Source organism: Leptinotarsa decemlineata, unplaced genomic scaffold, assembly GCF_025532065.1.
Source record: "Leptinotarsa decemlineata unplaced genomic scaffold, Ldec_3_MD MMD2_tig00000505_RagTag_RagTag, whole genome shotgun sequence".
Taxonomy (NCBI): Eukaryota; Metazoa; Arthropoda; class Insecta; order Coleoptera; family Chrysomelidae; genus Leptinotarsa; species Leptinotarsa decemlineata.
Genome location: NW_027412549.1, coordinates 15,989,755 through 16,008,329, shown reverse-complemented (window position 1 = coordinate 16,008,329; position 18,575 = coordinate 15,989,755). Strand labels below are relative to the sequence as shown.

Below are 18,575 nucleotides of genomic sequence, written 5' to 3'. Positions count from 1 at the left end.
CTCATTTATAACCAAATACGAATTGATTTCAGATAGACAATTTGGCTTCAAAGAAAAAACCTCAATCGAAGACGCGATTCTTGAACTGACAGAATTGATACATACATTCTTGGAGAAAGGAAAATCTTCTTTATGTCTATTTATAGACCTAACGAAGGCTTTCGATACTGTCGATCATCAACTACTCCTACAAACTTTAGAACATAATGGTATCAGAGGGAACTGCCAAACGCTTTTTGAAAGCTATCTTCGAAATAGAATGCAAGTTGTGCGAATTGCATATACAATTAGCAATCAAAAACAAATAGAATGTGGAGTTCCACAAGGTACGGTACTGGGCCCTCTGCTTTTCAATTTATATCTAAATGAATTATTCAATTTGGACAGCGTTGGGAAAATAATTGGATACGCAGACGATACTGCGATATTCTATGAGGCAGACGCTTGGCTTGATTTGAAAAAGAACGTAGAAACAGATTTCCACTTGCTCAAAAAACGGTTTGACCAAAGGCTCCTGACAGTGAATCTGGAAAAAACTAATTTTCTTCCTTTCAGCTGAATTCTATCCAATGATTGTCCATTTAAAACTCCCTGAGAGAAATCAAATACTTGGGCATCTATATAGATAGAAACTTAAGATGGGACTCATATAAAATATTACAATAAATAAACTGCAAACAATGCTTCACAACTTCCGTTCCTTGAAAAATTACTTACCTCACAAAGAACCTAATCAATTATATAGTTCCCTAGTAGAGAGCCATTTGAAATATGGTATAACAGCATGGGGATCAGCTCTGCGTGTACACCTCAATCCGTTAGAGGTATTACAAAGGAGATTCATGAAGTTGATCATGTCTAGAAAATCATGTTTCTCGTCAGATTTCCTGTACAAAGAGTGTGGAGTTATGGATATGAGACAATTATATTACTATTGTACAAACGTGAAGTATCATTTCAGCAAAAATAAAGCAACATCACGAAATCACGACTATAACACACGACATCGCGACCAACTAACCTATCCTACTGTTAAAAAGCCAATTTCACAAAGAGCATATTCTTTCATGGCAACTAAATTATATAACACCGTACCTCACAAAATAAAAAAATCTTATTCCAAACCAATATTCAAAAAACAAATAAGAAAACACATTCTCGAAAAAGATAGACAATTTTTCAAAAATCTGTTGGAGTGAAATAAGTTAGTCTTATTCAAATTTATCCCAAAGTTGTGTCATACTGTATTGTAAGTAGCATAATTTTATTCATATTGCCTAAGATTTTATCTATTTGTACAATAATATTTTATTCTTATAGAACGTGTAATATTTGTCTAAGATTTCATCTATTTTTCTTACCTTTTGTTTGTCTAGTACAGTGGTCGCCAACCTCTTCAATGTGTTGAGGTACTTTGTTAATTTTGGAATAAACAGCGAGCTACCCACACGGAAGCCACGTAACGCAACGTAAATGAAATAATCTACAGTTAATTTATCATTATATGTATTTATTTTACTATTTAACTGGTAATACATAATACATAGGTACTAATAATAAACTAATAACAAAATAACTAATATTACTAGTACGTACTTGTTCACAGCTACATTCCTATCAAACGAAGGTGTTTGAAAAATAAACACAAACTTTTATACAGCCACAACGGCATATCACGTATGATTTAAAAATAGGTAATAATAACAACAAAAAAGTAACGCACTATCATGAATATTAACATTGAAAAATAAAAAAGCACGTTCAATGAGAAGGCTGACACTCAGACTCATCGATAATTTTTTTAATGTTTGCAGTATAATTTGATGCAGCCATTCGTATACAATTATCCAAATGTTCATCTGTAAGTCGATTGCGATATTTGTTCTTAATAAACTTCATATTGGAAAAAGAAGATTCACACAAATAGGTTGAACTGAATAATGCTTTCACTTTCAATGCAACACGGAATAGAACTGAATATTTGTCTTTACTTACAATAGGCCAGATACATTCAGTATTGGAGACTAACGATTTTAAGGCAAAATCATTTTGAAACTTAATGACTTCCATTTCTGTTGCAGCGATGTCTTCGCCAAAGTTCTGCATAACACAAGTTGCAAACTGTTGGATATCAATTTCCATAAAGCGTGAAACAACAAACTGCGCTACTAAAGCCATTTGATTGAAATCCTCAAAACGATTTTTGAAGTTATTCTTCATGGTAGAAATTATTTCTACATGATATTTGTTGTCATAGGGTTCTAATGGATTTTGAGATATTTTTTCTGAAAGAATAGGAAAATGTTTGGCATTGCTGTTAATTAGGTTTTGTTTCCAAAACTCCAGCTTTTTGATAAATGCTTTTATATCAGAAATCATTTCCGCTAGTTCTTTGTCTCTCCCCTGAAGCTGCAAATTAAGTTCGTTTAATTTCTCTGTAATGTCCACGAGAAAACCAAAATCTCTAAGCCAGATTGAATTTTCTAGTTCCGGAGTCGGTTCATCGCGTTGTTTGAAAAATTGAACTATGCCTGATAGGACATCATTAAAACTTTTAAGCACCCGTCCTCTACTTAACCATCTAACTTCAGAATGAAGGAGTAGGTCCCCGTATTGACAGTCAACTTCATCGGCCAAGGTTCTGAATAATCTTCTTTGTAACGCTTGAGCTCTAATCTTGTTCACAATTTTTACCACCAGTTTCATAACGTTGTTTAGTTTCAGGAAATTTCCACATAATGCTTGCTGATGGATAATGCAGTGGTAACAGAGAAATTGCGGAAAAGTTTCATCTTTACGACATAACGCCACCAGACCCTTATCACAACCCACCATAGCTGGAGCGCCATCGGTTGTCAAGCCTACCATTTTCGTTATTGGAATTTTCTCGGAAGAAATAATATTTTTTAAATGAGAAAACAACTCATGTCCAGTAGTGTGTCCTTTCAGTGGAATGAACTTCAAAAATCTTCTTCAATCGTAAAATCACTAAAAACCATCCTGACGAACACGGCCATCTGGGCAGTGTCAACGACATCTGTTGATTCATCCAGTTGAAGTGAAAAATAAACACAGTTATCTAAGTCAGTTCTCAACTGTAAAAAAATATCATTGCTCATTACTTCTACACGTCTCATCACTGTATTAGCAAAAATTGCATAGATTTCATAGCTGAAACTATCTCGTCTTTATTTCTAAAGTTGGCAAATAACGAATCAGCAGCTTCTGAAAACGCCTGTTTTATCATTTCCCCGTCTTCATAAGGTTTCTTTTTTTGTGCAATTATCTGGGACACACGGTACGATGCTTTAGTTGCAGCCTTATTTTTGTCGACTGTTCTTAAAAATATTGATTGTTGTCCAATTAACTGCTTTTTTTGCTGTTTCAGTTACTCCTTTCTGGCGGCAGAATGTAGTGGGAATGATTTTTCAAAATTAGAATGTACAGTTTTATGATGTATCTCAATATTTCCTTTTTTAGCAACGGAGACCGAACTATTACATAACAAACAAACATTTTTATCTTTAACTTCTGTAAAAAAGTATTGTTCTTCCCATTCCGAATGAAAGTGGTATGTCTTTACCTTCTTACAACTGCTTGCCATAATATTATTTTTGTTGTTCTCTACTAACCCAACCGCTGGACGCTGGTTACGCGTTCAGTTTTAAACTAAGCGCAATGTCGCCGCGCCGTGCGTATTTATCCCGTTCAAAGCAATCCAGATCGTTCTCGAACACTAACGCGCTGGTCCGGCTGGTTGGTTCTAGCCGATTCTAGCTTGATGGCGTTAGCGGCAGATCGCTCACCGCAACGTTGCCGCTGTTTATGTTTAATATTATGACAATTAGATTTTTTGTGGAATTTTCGTATTTTTTAAATTAAAATCGTTGTGAGAGCTACTAGAATTGCCTCCGCGAGCTATCGGTAGCTCGCGATCGACAGGTTGGCGACCACTGGTCTAGTATTTAATCGGCCTATTTTACCTCAAGCCGAAATATAATTTCCTCAACTATAACACCAAATGTCGGCAGGTGCAAGTCCACTGTCATTAAACTCTAAAGAAAACAATGAATTTATATGTAAAACTTCTCAGAAAAAAGTTGTGAACAAAGCATTGTGTATCAAATGTGAAGACACTTTTCATCCTGCATGTCTCAGGCAGGCTAATGAGTCTAAAAAAGGTGATTGTAAGCATGTGGTGGGAAATCAAAACCAGGGTAAAGAAAGAAACCAAAGTGACCTAGTCTACACTGAGGAAATATTCCTAAAAGAAGAAAATAAACTTCTAAGAGACGTAATCCAGAATAAGGAAACAATTATTAAGGACAAAGAGATAGTTATCTCATTATTGAATGACAAAATCGCATTCCTAGAAAATATTTTGTCACAATATAGCTATAATTATCCTCACAAAACTCAATCTGAACAAAAAAAACGGCAGGCAAATAGCACAAAAAAAAGGCCTATCAGAAAAAGGTGAGGCTGAAAAAACCAAACATACCAAGCAAAACTTTATAAATGAGTCAAAGGTAATAAACAGCCAGAAGTCGGAGAATGCCCAATTACAGGGTGATTCATTTCTTAAAGTGAATCAGATTGCACCAAAAATACTACAAATTCAAATAGAACAAAAAATGAACGAAATCATAATGTTGACAAAAAATGATGAAGAAACACAGCATGATTACCAAGTAGTAACAAGAAGGAGAAGAGGACATAACATTGGAAGTGGTAATGGAAATGAACATTTTTATGGGAAACACGAAAATAAAAGCAAAAAGATATGGCTATTTATATCACGGGTACCAGACACCATTAAGGAGGATAACATAGAGAAATATATTAAAGATAAAACGAGGACAGAAAATGTGCACGTCAAAAAACTAGAAACAAAAAACATACGGAAGGATAACCAGTCTTTTATGATTGGAGTAGATCCTCATCTAAAAGAACTTATCTACGCACCTGACTTTTGGCCCAGAAATATAATTTATAGTAGATTCAATTTCAAGCTAGGGCAACACTTTCTAGATGGGCAACCAAAAGAAGAGGAGGCACAGACAAACCAACCGAGGTCTTTTTTAGAAATACAACAACAAGATCATCATACCCCCAACAACCACTGAACTGTGATGATGCATTCAATATGATTCATTTCAACTTACAGGGACTTTCAGGAAAATGTGATGACCTTAACGTACTACTGACAACACATAATGTGAAAATCGCTTGTATCGATGAACACTGGCTCACAGAAGATGAACTGAAGACAACTGTGATTAAAAACTACAAACTCATCTCATATTTTGCTAGGACACAACATCGAAGAGGGGGAGTATGTATATTTGCTAATGAAGAAGTAAACCTTGAACCAATAACTTATAAAGGTAGTATAGAGAAGAGCTTTGAAACGTGTTTGACACGTATCAAATTTCTAAACAGAAATAATTTCATATATATTATTAGCATATACAGAACTCCAGATAGTGAATTTGGTACCTTCATTACCAAGATAGAACAATTACTTACAAGGCATCTAATGAAATAGAAAGGTATAGCTTTGAGAATGGCCTCAGCCTGAATAAAAAAAACCAATTATGTCCGGTTCTTGCCAAAAAACATGAATCCAAATTATGACCTATACTTAACCTTATCTGGTAAATCTATACAATCCATGGAAACCATCAAATTCTTAGGTGTTACTTTGGATAGTAAGCTAACATGGGAAGCACACATAAATACTGTATGTTCGAAACTAAACACTACATGCTATATAATAAAAAATCTGCGAGATACTGTATCAGCAGACATCTTGAGACTATGTTATTTTGGGATGGTACAGTCTACTCTACAATATGGCGTGATCTTCTGGGGGTCGTCTTGTCACTTTGAAAGGGCATTTGTATCTCAAAAAAGGATAATAAGAACGATTTGTCATGCTCATCCAACCACAACATGTAAACCTTTATTCAAGAATCTCCAAATACTAACTCTTCCATGTTTATATATTCTTGAACTGATTATGTACATAAAACGTAACCAAAAAGAACTAATGAGGAATGAAGACACTCATATGTATAATACTAGGAATAAAGAAAAACTTCGACAACCCTATTCAAGGTTATCAATCTGTGAAAATTCACCAAAGCATATTGGTATCAAGTGTTTCAATAAAATAAGAGATTTGATAGATGTGAATCTGAATGACATTCTATTCAAAAATAAATTGAAAAACTTTCTTCTTGAAAAAATATTTTATAATGTTGAAGACTTTTATAATTCGTGATTTCTCATAATTGTAAAACTGACTATTGTATGTACAATTTTTCTGGTTTGTTTGCGATTAACAACTTATTTGTAGATTACCTTCTTTTCTTTCTTGACTAGTCTGATAAGTGTTATGTATGTGTATGTATAATGCCTTGTATATCCTTTGATTGATGAATAAATTCTATTATTATTATTATTATTATTATTATTATTAAATTCACAAAATTTAATAAAATGTTTTGTAGTTTCTACTCCATGAAGGCCATACATATTCTTATACAAATATTTATGTACTTACATATTCTTTATAACTTCTTGCGAAACAAGAGCTCTGCTCTTATCGCCAAACCACTTTGTTCACATATTTTGTTTTAATTGTATTCTAATCTGTATACGTTGTGAATAAAGTTATTATTATTATCACCGTAGTGTGCGCTGGTCAGGCCCTATCCCCCGAAGCCCCGATACATTCGGGAGGGCGCGCCAGCATTATCAGCCAATGACCACTCCCCACACCGTGGGGTAAGTGATCATTGGGTCCGAGAATCATGTGCCCTGAGCAAACGCAGTGAGCCAAGAATGACAGCCTTCTGCATCTGTGCGGCTAAGATTTCTGCCTTAGTGCGGCAAGCCGGTATGATTTTGAGATTCGAGAGTAGAGAAGACATCATTCCACCAAGGACTCCAATAATCAGAACGACCATCTTGACAGAGTGATCTGGATAGAGTCTGCGGAGTTCGAAGAGAAAATCTCGATATTTTATCCGTTTTTCCTCCTCTTTTCTGACGATATTCGTCTCGCCAGGAGCTGAAAACTCCACGACAAATATCGTTTTGGTCTGGTGGTCGAGAAGGACTACATCAGGCTTATTAGCTTGTATGAGCCTGAGGGTGGGGAACGAATAGTTCCAATAAATTCGGCACTTCTCGTTCCCCACAACGGATTCAATATCCCCCGGAGCGTAGGGCAACACCGGTGTCTCGTCAATACCGTAAGAGTGCCGTATTATTATTATTATTATTATGATAATTGAGGCCGAGTTGAAGCTTGAAGCTTTTATTGATTCTGAAGAAAAATATTGTTTCAGAGTATTGGAAAATGGAACGCCAATTTACTATATATTATGCTAGAAAATAATCTATATGTATATAGTTCAACTCGGCAATGAACAAACATTTTTATTCAACAGTAAATGGAATGTATTATTCGAGTAAATTCAACAAACGTTTCAATTCCCATATATTTTTGACCTTTGAATGAAATGTTAGTTATTTATATGACTGTTGAATTATAATGAAACTTTAAATTCACTTTCTAAAAGTGAGTTTGGGAATAAAATTTCAATAAATATATTCGAATGACTGTCAAAGTTTTCCCATGACACATTGTTGGTAATAAAAATAGACTTTCGTTTGTCTGAAAATATAGCAAATTAACTTTCCATACTAAATATTTTTCTATGAATAATAAAGATTGTTATATTTCAATTTTATTGACCGTAGTTGTGTGAATTCAAGTTCGTTTTCAGTGAGTGAGATATTAGATTACATTTGGATATGTTGAGAGATAGATTATTCTTTCGACACCATGTGCAAAGCAGCAAAGCGGTTCAAATTCAGGGCGAGATGTTCGCATTCATTAGAACATGTTATATTGTGATTGAGTTTCAAGTGATCTGCGTATAAAAAGAAATTGGCATCAATCTCAGCTCCGATATCATTAATGAACATATTGAACAGTAGGGGTCCTAGATTTGATCCTTATGGTACACCAGATGTGACTATATATTCGATATACTTGAGGACACTGAGTTGGACGTACTGCTTACGGTTGTAAAAATACGATTTGGAGAGGGTAATTAATTCATTGGATAACCCAAAAGTCGAAAGCTTGTTGAATAGCATACTATGGTCAAGTCTGTCGAACGCTTTAGAAAAATCAGTGTAGATGACATCAGTCTGAGACTGATAATCAATACCTTTTGTAATATATTGAGTGATTGTTACAAGAATGGAAGATTGAAGGTTAGTACCTACTAACTGAAAAAGCGGTGAATGCAATAAGACCAGCGCCATCTATGTGTTAAACCCAAGACTTTTCAGCCCATGTAGTATGTGAATACTTTTTTTCGGTACCTCCCGTTTGTATCTGTATAAATTATTACTCTCTGATCAATTATAACTAATGTTTATTATGTGAGTCTCAAGCATTATTGTTTGCGAGGGTATTGAAAAACTATATTAGGCTACCGTTAGAGAGTTCATTGATGGTTAGTTCAGTTAGTCCGAAAACCCACGCATAGTTTTGAATATTTTTAAGATATATGTTTAAAAAAAAATCTGTTTTTAAAATCTGTTTTTCCGTTAATCAGCTGTCGCCCCCATACGAACGAACACTCTCAGAAGTTGAGAAACTTGTGCGAGCTAAGGACCAGCGAGATCTTACCTTTTAAGATGTGATTCCTAACACGGTTGCAGAATCATTCCAGCTTCAACCAGATAAATTCTGTCGAGAAAAATATCTGGTCGAGGCAAGAATCGAACCCACGACCTTCCGATCGTGGGTCGGGCGCACTACCACCGCGGCCAATTCCAATCTATGCCTAATCTGTCTTATGCGAAACATGTACTGACACAAACTGTCGTTACCTTCATAGGATTGACTGAGAAATAATTTGAAATAGAGAAACTGCTGACACTAGATACTATCGCGTAATATTTTCATTCAACATTTATTCGTCGATTTGCCTGTGTAGTAACTTAGTAAATAAAATTCTTTTATTTCAATTGTGAACTGTAATGTATCACCTTCTCTGAATCTCAGAAATGTATTCAATAAAACAAGTTTACTAAGCAATTTTGAATGCCTCTCTCACTTTACATCGAAAGGATTTCTTTTATGCAAAGTTCATTTTTACCACTACATTCAGTGAATTTCGCATTCAGCTTCGAGCTGAAATCTTACAGCACACAAAATGGTTTGAATAAGTATTATCATGCAAATTAGCAAACCGTACTGAATAGAAGGAAACTATGAACCGCACTTTTTTGTTTCGAAAGAATAACATCGTTGAAATTCCTGAAAAAGCATTTTCATTTAGAGATACATTCTGTGGAAGAAAGGTTTTTGCTTTCTAGTTCTCCATCTTTTAGAAAAAAAATGTGGAATTATGAATGTTGAAATTATACTAACCTAACTTCCTTTTCACTTTATGTTCCGAAAATTCGTTATGAAATCAAATCAGATATCAGTTATAAGAGCGCTACACAATATAATGTATGAAAGAGTTACGATAAAATTCCACTCACATGGAACACTTTTAGCACAGTACCGAGAAATTAACCTTTACTGGAAATATACTCCTTTCAATTTATTCTCTATGAAGAGCTTTCTTTTTTCTGAGTTCCGAAGTATTTAAAGATTTTACAGGCAGCTCTATTTATGAATTCAATATTGGGCTGAAGTTCATAGGCAAACATAGGAAAAACATTTTTTTGATAAAATTTTATTTCATCATTCAATATAGTTGCCTTCGAGGGCGACACAACGATCATAGCGGTTATACAATTTAATTTTTTGATAGCTAACACGATAGCTCAGTTTCGACGATTACCTCTTCATCGGCGCTAAAATTTTTTCCAGCGAGTTTTTTTTCAAGGTATGAGAAAAAGTCGCCTGGGGGCAAATCTGGAGAATACAGTGGATGCGGAATCAATTCGAAGCCTAATGAAGTTTTTCCATCATTTTCAGTGATTTATGACACGGTGCATCGTTTTTCGGTGATTTTTTTTCAAACGCTCCAACAACGCTATGTATTAGTCGTTGTGGATAGTTTTCTCGTTTCAAGTTAGTTGATGAATATTATTCTATGCACATCCCAAAGTATTTATACTATAATTTTGCCAGCCGACTGTTTGCAATCCCCACATTTTTTTGTATCAAGATGGAGAAGTGAAAAGACGAAACCTTCATTTTCCAATAATTAGTAATTTTTTTGAAGCACGGTTCTATAACGCTGCGCACGTCTAAGTTCGTTGATTCTGATTCTGTCAAAACATTGGTGATCATCTTCAAAGAGGAAGATTTCAGTTTTAATTTAATTTAATTTGAGATTAGAACTGAAATCTTCCTCTTTGAAGATGATCACTTGGTGATCGAAACACGTGTCGAGGTGTTAAAAATAACGATTTGGTGTTGGGAAAAAACTCCAGTAATATTTTCAGTTTTTCATCAATAACTATTAGTATCTCATTCGAAAAAATTAGTTTCTAGACGATCTAGACCATTGAAAAACATGCTGTAACTCTGAAACGATGATAGATGTCGATATGCGTTTTTCATCATTGAGTTTGTCATAAAATTTGATTCCCAGACACAGTCATTAATTTTCATCCATCTAGTTTGGAAACAGGAGTTTCCCTTCAAAAGTGTTTAATTTGGCCCACTCTGTACACGCAACAGGCTTTAAAACGTAACTTACCACTTCGACACTGTAACATGAATTCCGGCAGCCGATTACAGTTGAATCTGATTGACCAGCGTAAGGAGGCTTCTTTATTTTACCCAATATATGCAAATATACATGGTGATCATGCTTTGATTACGCATCTATCTTTGTTAGGGTCACTTTGTTTGTTGAATGGATACAGTTCAGAGTTGTATTGCCCCAAACATTAAAGGAATTCATTGAATTTTACTTACATTGATATTGATGATCCTCGGCAATGGATGTTTCGTGTTAGCTCCCCCTTCGATAGCGATTCCCAGTATTGGTTTTGTTTTTTTCACGGTTATTCTCAGGTTGCCCTCGTCATCTTGGACTACTCTTGCGGGGTCTCGAGTGTCTGGCATACCATCTCTCGCTAATCTCTGCATGGATTGGTGACGTCTCATGCCACCTTCAACTTCCAGGAGGTTCTGGTCATCTTTCATATCGAAACTTCTGGAGAGTTTATGAGCCAGTTCCTAGAAAGATGATTTTTGTTAGGTTACAGAGTATGCTTAAGGAAAAATTAGAGAGACTATTTCAGTAACAAGGTCCAAATGAGATTCATTTCAGATTCTTTCATCAAAAATCAATTCCTGATGAATAGTTGACAAACAGTGTTTGGTATATCGAGTTCTCGCTAGAATTTCAGGTTTGATGAGTAGATTAACAGAAAAAGGTTTTCAATGAATATATTTATGATAATGATTTCAATGTATTTCAGCCTTTTTAAGTTATTCACCAATATACGAATACTCGATTTCAAATAGCAGCATTGCTTATGAAAGTTCTGTATCTGTAGAGTAGGGAGGGTTAGTGTAAGACCACAGCACTTAGGCCACATGTGACCCATTGTACATCCTCACGAGCATGGGTGTATCATTTGGCTAGTTTCGCAAATGATGAAGTCATCAGGCCGTAAGTGCCACTGGGTCCTAAAATTCTTAGTCCAGCGTTTCCTTGGCTAAAGAGTAAGCAATGCGAATACCTTTACTCCTACCGGTGCTTTGGCTAAATATTGGTGGCACTCTAGTACTAGCCCTGAGGCAGCACGTTGTCTGTTCAAGGTTAATAAGGCTTGTTTGCTGTCAGTGCAGATTGTTATGTTTTTGCCAGAAATCCTTTCCTTATGTATCACGCCTCAACTCAAGAGACGAGAAAACATTTCATTGTCAGAGTAGTAGAACAAATGTGAATCTCAAAGCACCAGTAAATTTGGTGTGTTATAATTTTAATTTAGTATGTAACATGTGTGACATTAATGGAAACTCTTTGAACTTTATCAAGGATTGTATCTTACATAGAACCTTTCATTTAAATATTTTTTATATAACTTTCATTTGTTCTATGCCAACCTTGTGAAGGCTAATTCATTTATAATATGTCAATTGAATCTAATTATATTATTTCATTTATATTATTAATATCATTTGTAATTTGCCAATTTAATATGTAATATGTGAATTTAATTGAATTGAATGTTATTTTTTTAAGTATATTTTCTTTAACATTTCCTGTAATTGGGCGTTCACCTGTTGGAAATAAAGTGCTATCTATCTATCTATTTCTTTTGTGGCGATTGAGATACCAGCCAGTTTTGTTTGGTGCTCATGAAAGTTATTTTTATTCAATGAAACGATTGTTCCTGAAAATAATTTGGAGAAATATAGACTTGCTGGTCATATATAAAAATGGTAGAAGTTATAACAAAAATATGGTCAAAAAGTAGACAAATTAAACAGTTCCTGTTCTCTATGGAAAACCAGTAAAGCCATTTTGTCTTGAGGATATTTTGAAAATGTAGTTTATTCCATTTCAATATTGACTCGATCAAAACTCATACTGAATTTTTCAATGTAGGTTTGTAAGGGTATATACAAAGTTATTCCATGGTTATATCAAAAATAGCACAAAAAACTCTGATATATATATATATATATATATATATATATATATATATATATATATATATATATGTATGTATATGTATAATATATGTATATAATAAAAGGGAATAACGGGGTTAATACCAGTATATTAAGAAGTGAGTTGAGCAGGGTCAACAAACTTCTGAACACGTATCAGCACACCTAGATAATGACAAATGAGATTTTGTCGAAACGTCGGTGAAATTAGAGATAATATCATATATATATATATATATATATATATATATATATATATATATATTTATCACTTTGACTGTGCAGTATGGATACTTCTCTACTTGTAGCCGGGAAATGTGATAAATTGGACCACGATAATATAGATGAAAACTCAGCTGCTGTTACTGGTTCTATTCCTGTTACGATTGAACCTGAACCCCGTTCCAAACTGGAAACAATCTGACGATATTCAACCAAAAAATCAGCAATCTACTGTGGACATAATAAATTAAAAACCTCGACCAGACGATCAACAGCCTTTCTGAACTGGAACAACATTCTGCCGATAGTCTACCAGAAAATTAGCAACCCACTGTGAGTGTGGACATAATAAATGAAAACCCGCGAGCAGCCGATCAATAGCCTTCTGCCAATATGAGCAATTAAAAGGAAAATTCTGATAATGAAAAAGCTGCATCTTTACTAAAGGCAAAATCAAACGAAATTCTGAAGGCTTGTAACGCAGCTAACGAATCACTTGATAAGCAAGCCGAAAAAATGTTGGCGCGTTCAAATGCAAAATTTCCTATTGCAAAAATAGGCCAAAGCGTTCCAGTAAGGATACCAGATTTACATCGAGCCAAGATGGATAGTCGTAATATAATTGCTATTATTATAGCTGTCGAAAAAGAAAAACTTTACAAACTTGGAACTAAACACAGTTTTTCAAACCAACTGTACTCCAGAAATTAGTTTACTGTGTGTAAAGAAAAGTTCATTTCTATCGAAGATGTTTCAAAAGTTGATATTACTCTTCCAGAATATGCTCGAAAAAACTCTCATTTTGATGGACAAGGCTTCCAGCATTGTAACTCTAGTGCTGACTGCAATTCAAAACGTTGTTAATGCAAGAAATCAAACATTTTTTGCAATTCCAAATGTCACAAAAGCTCGTCTTGCAAGAATAAATAATTCCAAACTCAATAACTTTCTTGCACAGTCCTCGATTAATAGATAATTCTGTTGATTTTTCTCAGTTTACTAATTTTTAAACTATTATTCTTAAGTAATATTTTTATCAAAATAAAAGTAAGTAACTACTGATGTTATTACATTTTTAACTATTTATTTTGAACTATGTTCAATATTTGTTTTTGTTAACTTTTCATGAAAATGTTGTTAGTTTTTTTCATTTAATAAACAAAACAAAAACACTACAGTTCACCTATTTTATAACTTTGCCCAAGATAGGATGGACATTATTCATAATGGCCGGGAAAAGTGATTAATCATGCTGTTCTAATCACATTGATCATTTGAGTCGGGCATTATGAATACAGACCGGCCATTATTATATATATATATATATATATATATATATATATATATATATATATATATATATATATATATGATGTGTTGTTTTTCCGGGTGTTCATCCGTTGTGTAATATTCTATAGTCGACGTTTCGCCATCATCTCAGATGGCATTATCAAGACGAGTTACTGCTTCGCTTCAAGAGGTGTAATTGATGTTAGGTTCTTCTTGTGGTGTTTTTATATGGCTTCGCTTGCGTAAGTTGTATGGATTTGTTACCTGTTTTTCCACCTAAGGGTTGTTAATGGCTTCTGGCGGTTCTCCTACCTGCGATGCTTTATTATCAATTTGTGGTTGTCTTTGGTGGTTGTTTTTAATTATTGTTTTCCAAATCCTTGGGATGTTTAGTGAGTCATCCCTTTTGTTGATGAGGCCTTGCTTTTCGATTTCGATAGCTTCCCTGATTTGTCGAATTCTTGGGTTTTGCACCTGTGTTATCTGTTTTGTGGACTCAAAATTAATCTTGTGACCTGTTTGTAGATGGTGTTGGAAGAGGGCAGAGGAGGTTTGTTTTGTTCTTATCGAGTTTTTGTGCTCCTGGGTTCTGGCAGATATACGTCTGTTGGTCTGACCAATATATTGTTAACCACAGTTCTCGCATGTGATGCTATATACTCCTTGGTTTTTTAGGGAAATTCTCTCTTTCGGTCTGGGCAGCCAACTGGATATCGTTTTGTGTGGTTTGTAAGTTGTCCAGATGTTTTTACGTCTTAGTATTCTCCCGATTTTGTCGGTCACACCTTTGACATAAGGTAGTGTCACAGATTGTCTGTCGTGTGGAGTCTTCTGTCGACCTAGTGGATGTTTTTTTTTGTTCTTTTTTGTCTGTCGATGGCCTTTCGAATGATCTTTGGTCCGTAGCCATTTTGTCGCAGAGCCTTTGTTGTCTCCCTCAATTCTGTTGCCCTGTTTGTTGGTTCTGTTAGGCGGAAACTGCGGGATATTAACGTGTTGGCTACGGATTGTAGCTGGGTAGGGTGGTGGTGTGATGCTGCTTGTAGGTAGCGGTTGGTGTGTGTGGGTTTTCGGTAAACTATATAACCCAAGTTGCCCGTTGGTTTTTGTGTTATAAGTAGGTCTAGGAAAGGTAGCTGCCTGTTCTCCTCTCTTTCGGTAGTGAACTGGATGCGGGGATGGATGTTGTTCAGGTAGGTCACAAACCGGTCTAGTTCTTGTTTTCCGGGGGGCCAGATGATGAATATGTCGTCTACATATCTTTTCCACAGGGTTGGTTTGAGGCGAGCGTTGTTAAGTGCTTCTTTCTCGAAGTGCATCATGAACAGGTTTGCGATCACGGGCGATAGGGAGGAACCCATCGGAGCTCCCTCTACCTGTTTATAGATCTGGTTATCAAATATGAAATAGGTATTTTTAAGGCAGTGCTCTGCTAGATCCGTGACATGTTGCGGAAAGCTATGATCAGTTCTAATGGTGGCTAGGGCTTCGTTTATGGGTATACTCGGGTAGAGGGATTTTATGTCTAGGCTGGCAAGGATGTCGGTGTCGTTTAGTTTGATGTTTTTAATGATGTCCACCAAGTGCTCTGAGTTTCTCACATAAGATTCTGCCAGTTCCGTCTTTGGTTGCATGCACGGAGCTTGAATACCGTTTGCCATCAACCTGTAGTGTTTATACAGGTGAATTACACGCTACAAATCAAGCCGTAGCACACTGTGAAAGACTGGAAGGCAACTCTGTCATTATCACCGATTCTCTCAGCGCAATTCATGGAATCAAACAGTTATACCCAAGCAATTCACTACTTTTCCGTATAAAGGAAAAGATATCCAAGCTAATGCAGAATCAAAAATGTAATAAACTAATCTGGATACCTTCCCATACTGGTGATAGAGGCAATGAGAAAGCCGATGCAGTCGCTCGCAATGTTACAGTTACTCCTTCCGCAACACTGTTTGAACAAATTTCCCTTTCAGATTACTTTAATATCATAAAGAAACTAATATCAAACACTTGGAAAAAAAGATGGATGGCCATGGAATCAAATACATCACGTGAGATAAATCCCGACATGCGCTTCCAGAACTACCAATCGGCCCAACCCATTACATGAAGTTTTTCATTCCTCAATATTTACATTTGATATGTTTAAATAATTTTTTTATGTCAGAGTGACGAAAGGCGCGCAGAAGCGAGACTACCCGCTTTTGGCTCTATTTTCAGGGCTCTGTAAAAATTATAAATAATCGAGATACAGTTTCGGGAGTTGGGACTTTTTTTACGCAAATTCATTGATCTTTTCAAATCTTCTTTCAAATTTCCAAAATTTTGAAAATTTTCCGAGATATTAAGAAAATACTAAAGCCCCATTTTTTTTCACTCAATTGTTTATAACTTTTGTAATTATTATCGCCGCGTTTTCGGACCTTTCCTCAAACTTTCTAGGCAAAAATATGAATCGAATGACACCTTGGTCGTAATTTTTGGACAACAAGAAAAAATAAAAATCGTAACCCGAAAAATTTGAATATTCACCCTATTTTTTGAACAGACCTAATTTATGGCAATGCTGGTCATTTCCTCCAAAGCAGCCAGTGATCTAATTCTTCGAATAAACAAGTTGGGGTCCTAGCATAAAAACATTATATTTTCACCACACTGTTCACCCTATTGATGTGACGTATTAACCAGCTGTCTCACTCGGTATATTGATGCCGATACCCGCATTCTCAGACTAGACGCGTCTCAGCCTGATATCATCGTTTCGATGAGTTTCAAACTAAATTGCACATCTCAAAAACAACCTTTCATATCCGCCCAAATTGGTACATACAATTTTCGAGATGATTATCACAAAAAATGTATTACGTTCTCGTACCCATGATGCCTCGTCTCATCTTCGGTACCATCGGTACTTATTGAAAACTTGTACAATATTATTATCTCACATGCGAGTTGCGAATAATATCCTGCTTTTTAGCAGTCAATATAATTATACCCCTTGGTATATATGTTTAGTAAGGAGCTATAATGCATGTTTTTTCTTAGTTTTTTTCATTGGTAATCACGAAATCATCATCTTCGTGAAAATGGTCGATTTCAGTATTTGTATATTTCATTGTTTATTACTGAAAACCCTAAATAGGGTTAGCTCGCATTAGTTTCTAGTTTTAATCTTCCTTTTGAAGATGATCACTTGGTGATCAAAACACGTGTCGAGGTGTTAAAAATAACGATTTGGTGTTGGGAAAAAACTCCAGTAATATTCATTACCACACCAAAGGTTCCAAACAGTGCATCATAATATGTGAAACAGTGTTATTTACGTAATATTAATTTATTATTTAAAAATATAAATCTGATATAAAAAATTATTTTGACAAAGTGGTTTAGACTTTCACGGATGAGGCTCTCAGTGTCGTTGCTTTTCGTGTTTGAAAGCCGTGGGTTTTTGGAATTTCTTCCTGACGTTTCGCTGGCGCGAGTGGCTAGCTCCTTCAGATGTTCAACCATCATGGCTTGCTGTCCGATGACTACCCTTTTGGGCTTCGTAAAGCGTATTTATGCCTTGTCAGGTAATCAGTTGTATCCTGGAACATTAACAACCTTGCTGCCTGTTGTCCTGTTCGTTATTCTCGAATTCTTTAGAATGGGGTTCCATATTTGATTGAGGTTCACCGCTTCTTCTTTTCTGTTAAAATTTTCCGTGTATTTGTGGATCTCTATTGCCTCCCGTACCAGTCGGCTATGGTATCCCTGGTTGAGGGCAGTTAGTTCTGTGTTCTCAAACAAAATTATGTGGTCTCCTTCACTCAGTGCGTGTTCTGTCACAGCTGACTTGTCTGTTTGGCCTAGTCTGCAGTTCCTTTTATGCTCTTTTAGTCTCGTTCCCGTGGATCGTTTGGTGGTTCCGATATATACCTTTCCACAAGTGCCCGGAATGCGATAGACCGTTGCTGCTGATAATGGGTCTCTTTTGTCTTTAGCCGACCTTAGGCTTTGTTGTATCTTCCTCGTGAGTTTGAAGACTGTTTCGATGTCGTGTTTGCCCAATAGTTTTCCAATTCTATCCGTGACCCTAGGGACAAACGGTAGAAATGCGCGTGCAACCATCTGATCCTTTTTCGCTTTTTGAACCGTGGTGCCCTTCGGTCTCAAGGCTCTTTTGGTCTCGGAGGCACTGTATCCATTCGATCTCAAGGTCACTTCCAGGTATTTCAGTTCCCTATCCAGATGTTCTAGTTCACATATTCTCCGAGCCCGTTCCGTTAGAGTGGAGATCACTCCTCTCTTTTGGCTAGGATAGTGCGTGGTATGCCATCTGGTACTGAAGTTGCCTTGACAGAAAAAGGCTGGGTCATCAAAGAATATTTTAAGT

The 18,575-nt window shown here is 35.7% G+C and overlaps 1 protein-coding gene across 1 annotated transcript in view; it reads right to left on the bottom strand.

Moving 5' to 3' along the window:
* LOC111505526 (whirlin) overlaps positions 1 to 18,575 on the bottom strand; it is a 112,325-nt gene that overhangs the window by 10,745 nt on the left and 83,005 nt on the right. Inside the window, exon 2 of the mRNA XM_074174072.1 lies at positions 10,973 to 11,236. Within this exon, the coding sequence (XP_074030173.1) occupies positions 10,973 to 11,236 (264 nt within the window). The remainder of the gene's footprint in view (positions 1 to 10,972; positions 11,237 to 18,575) is intronic.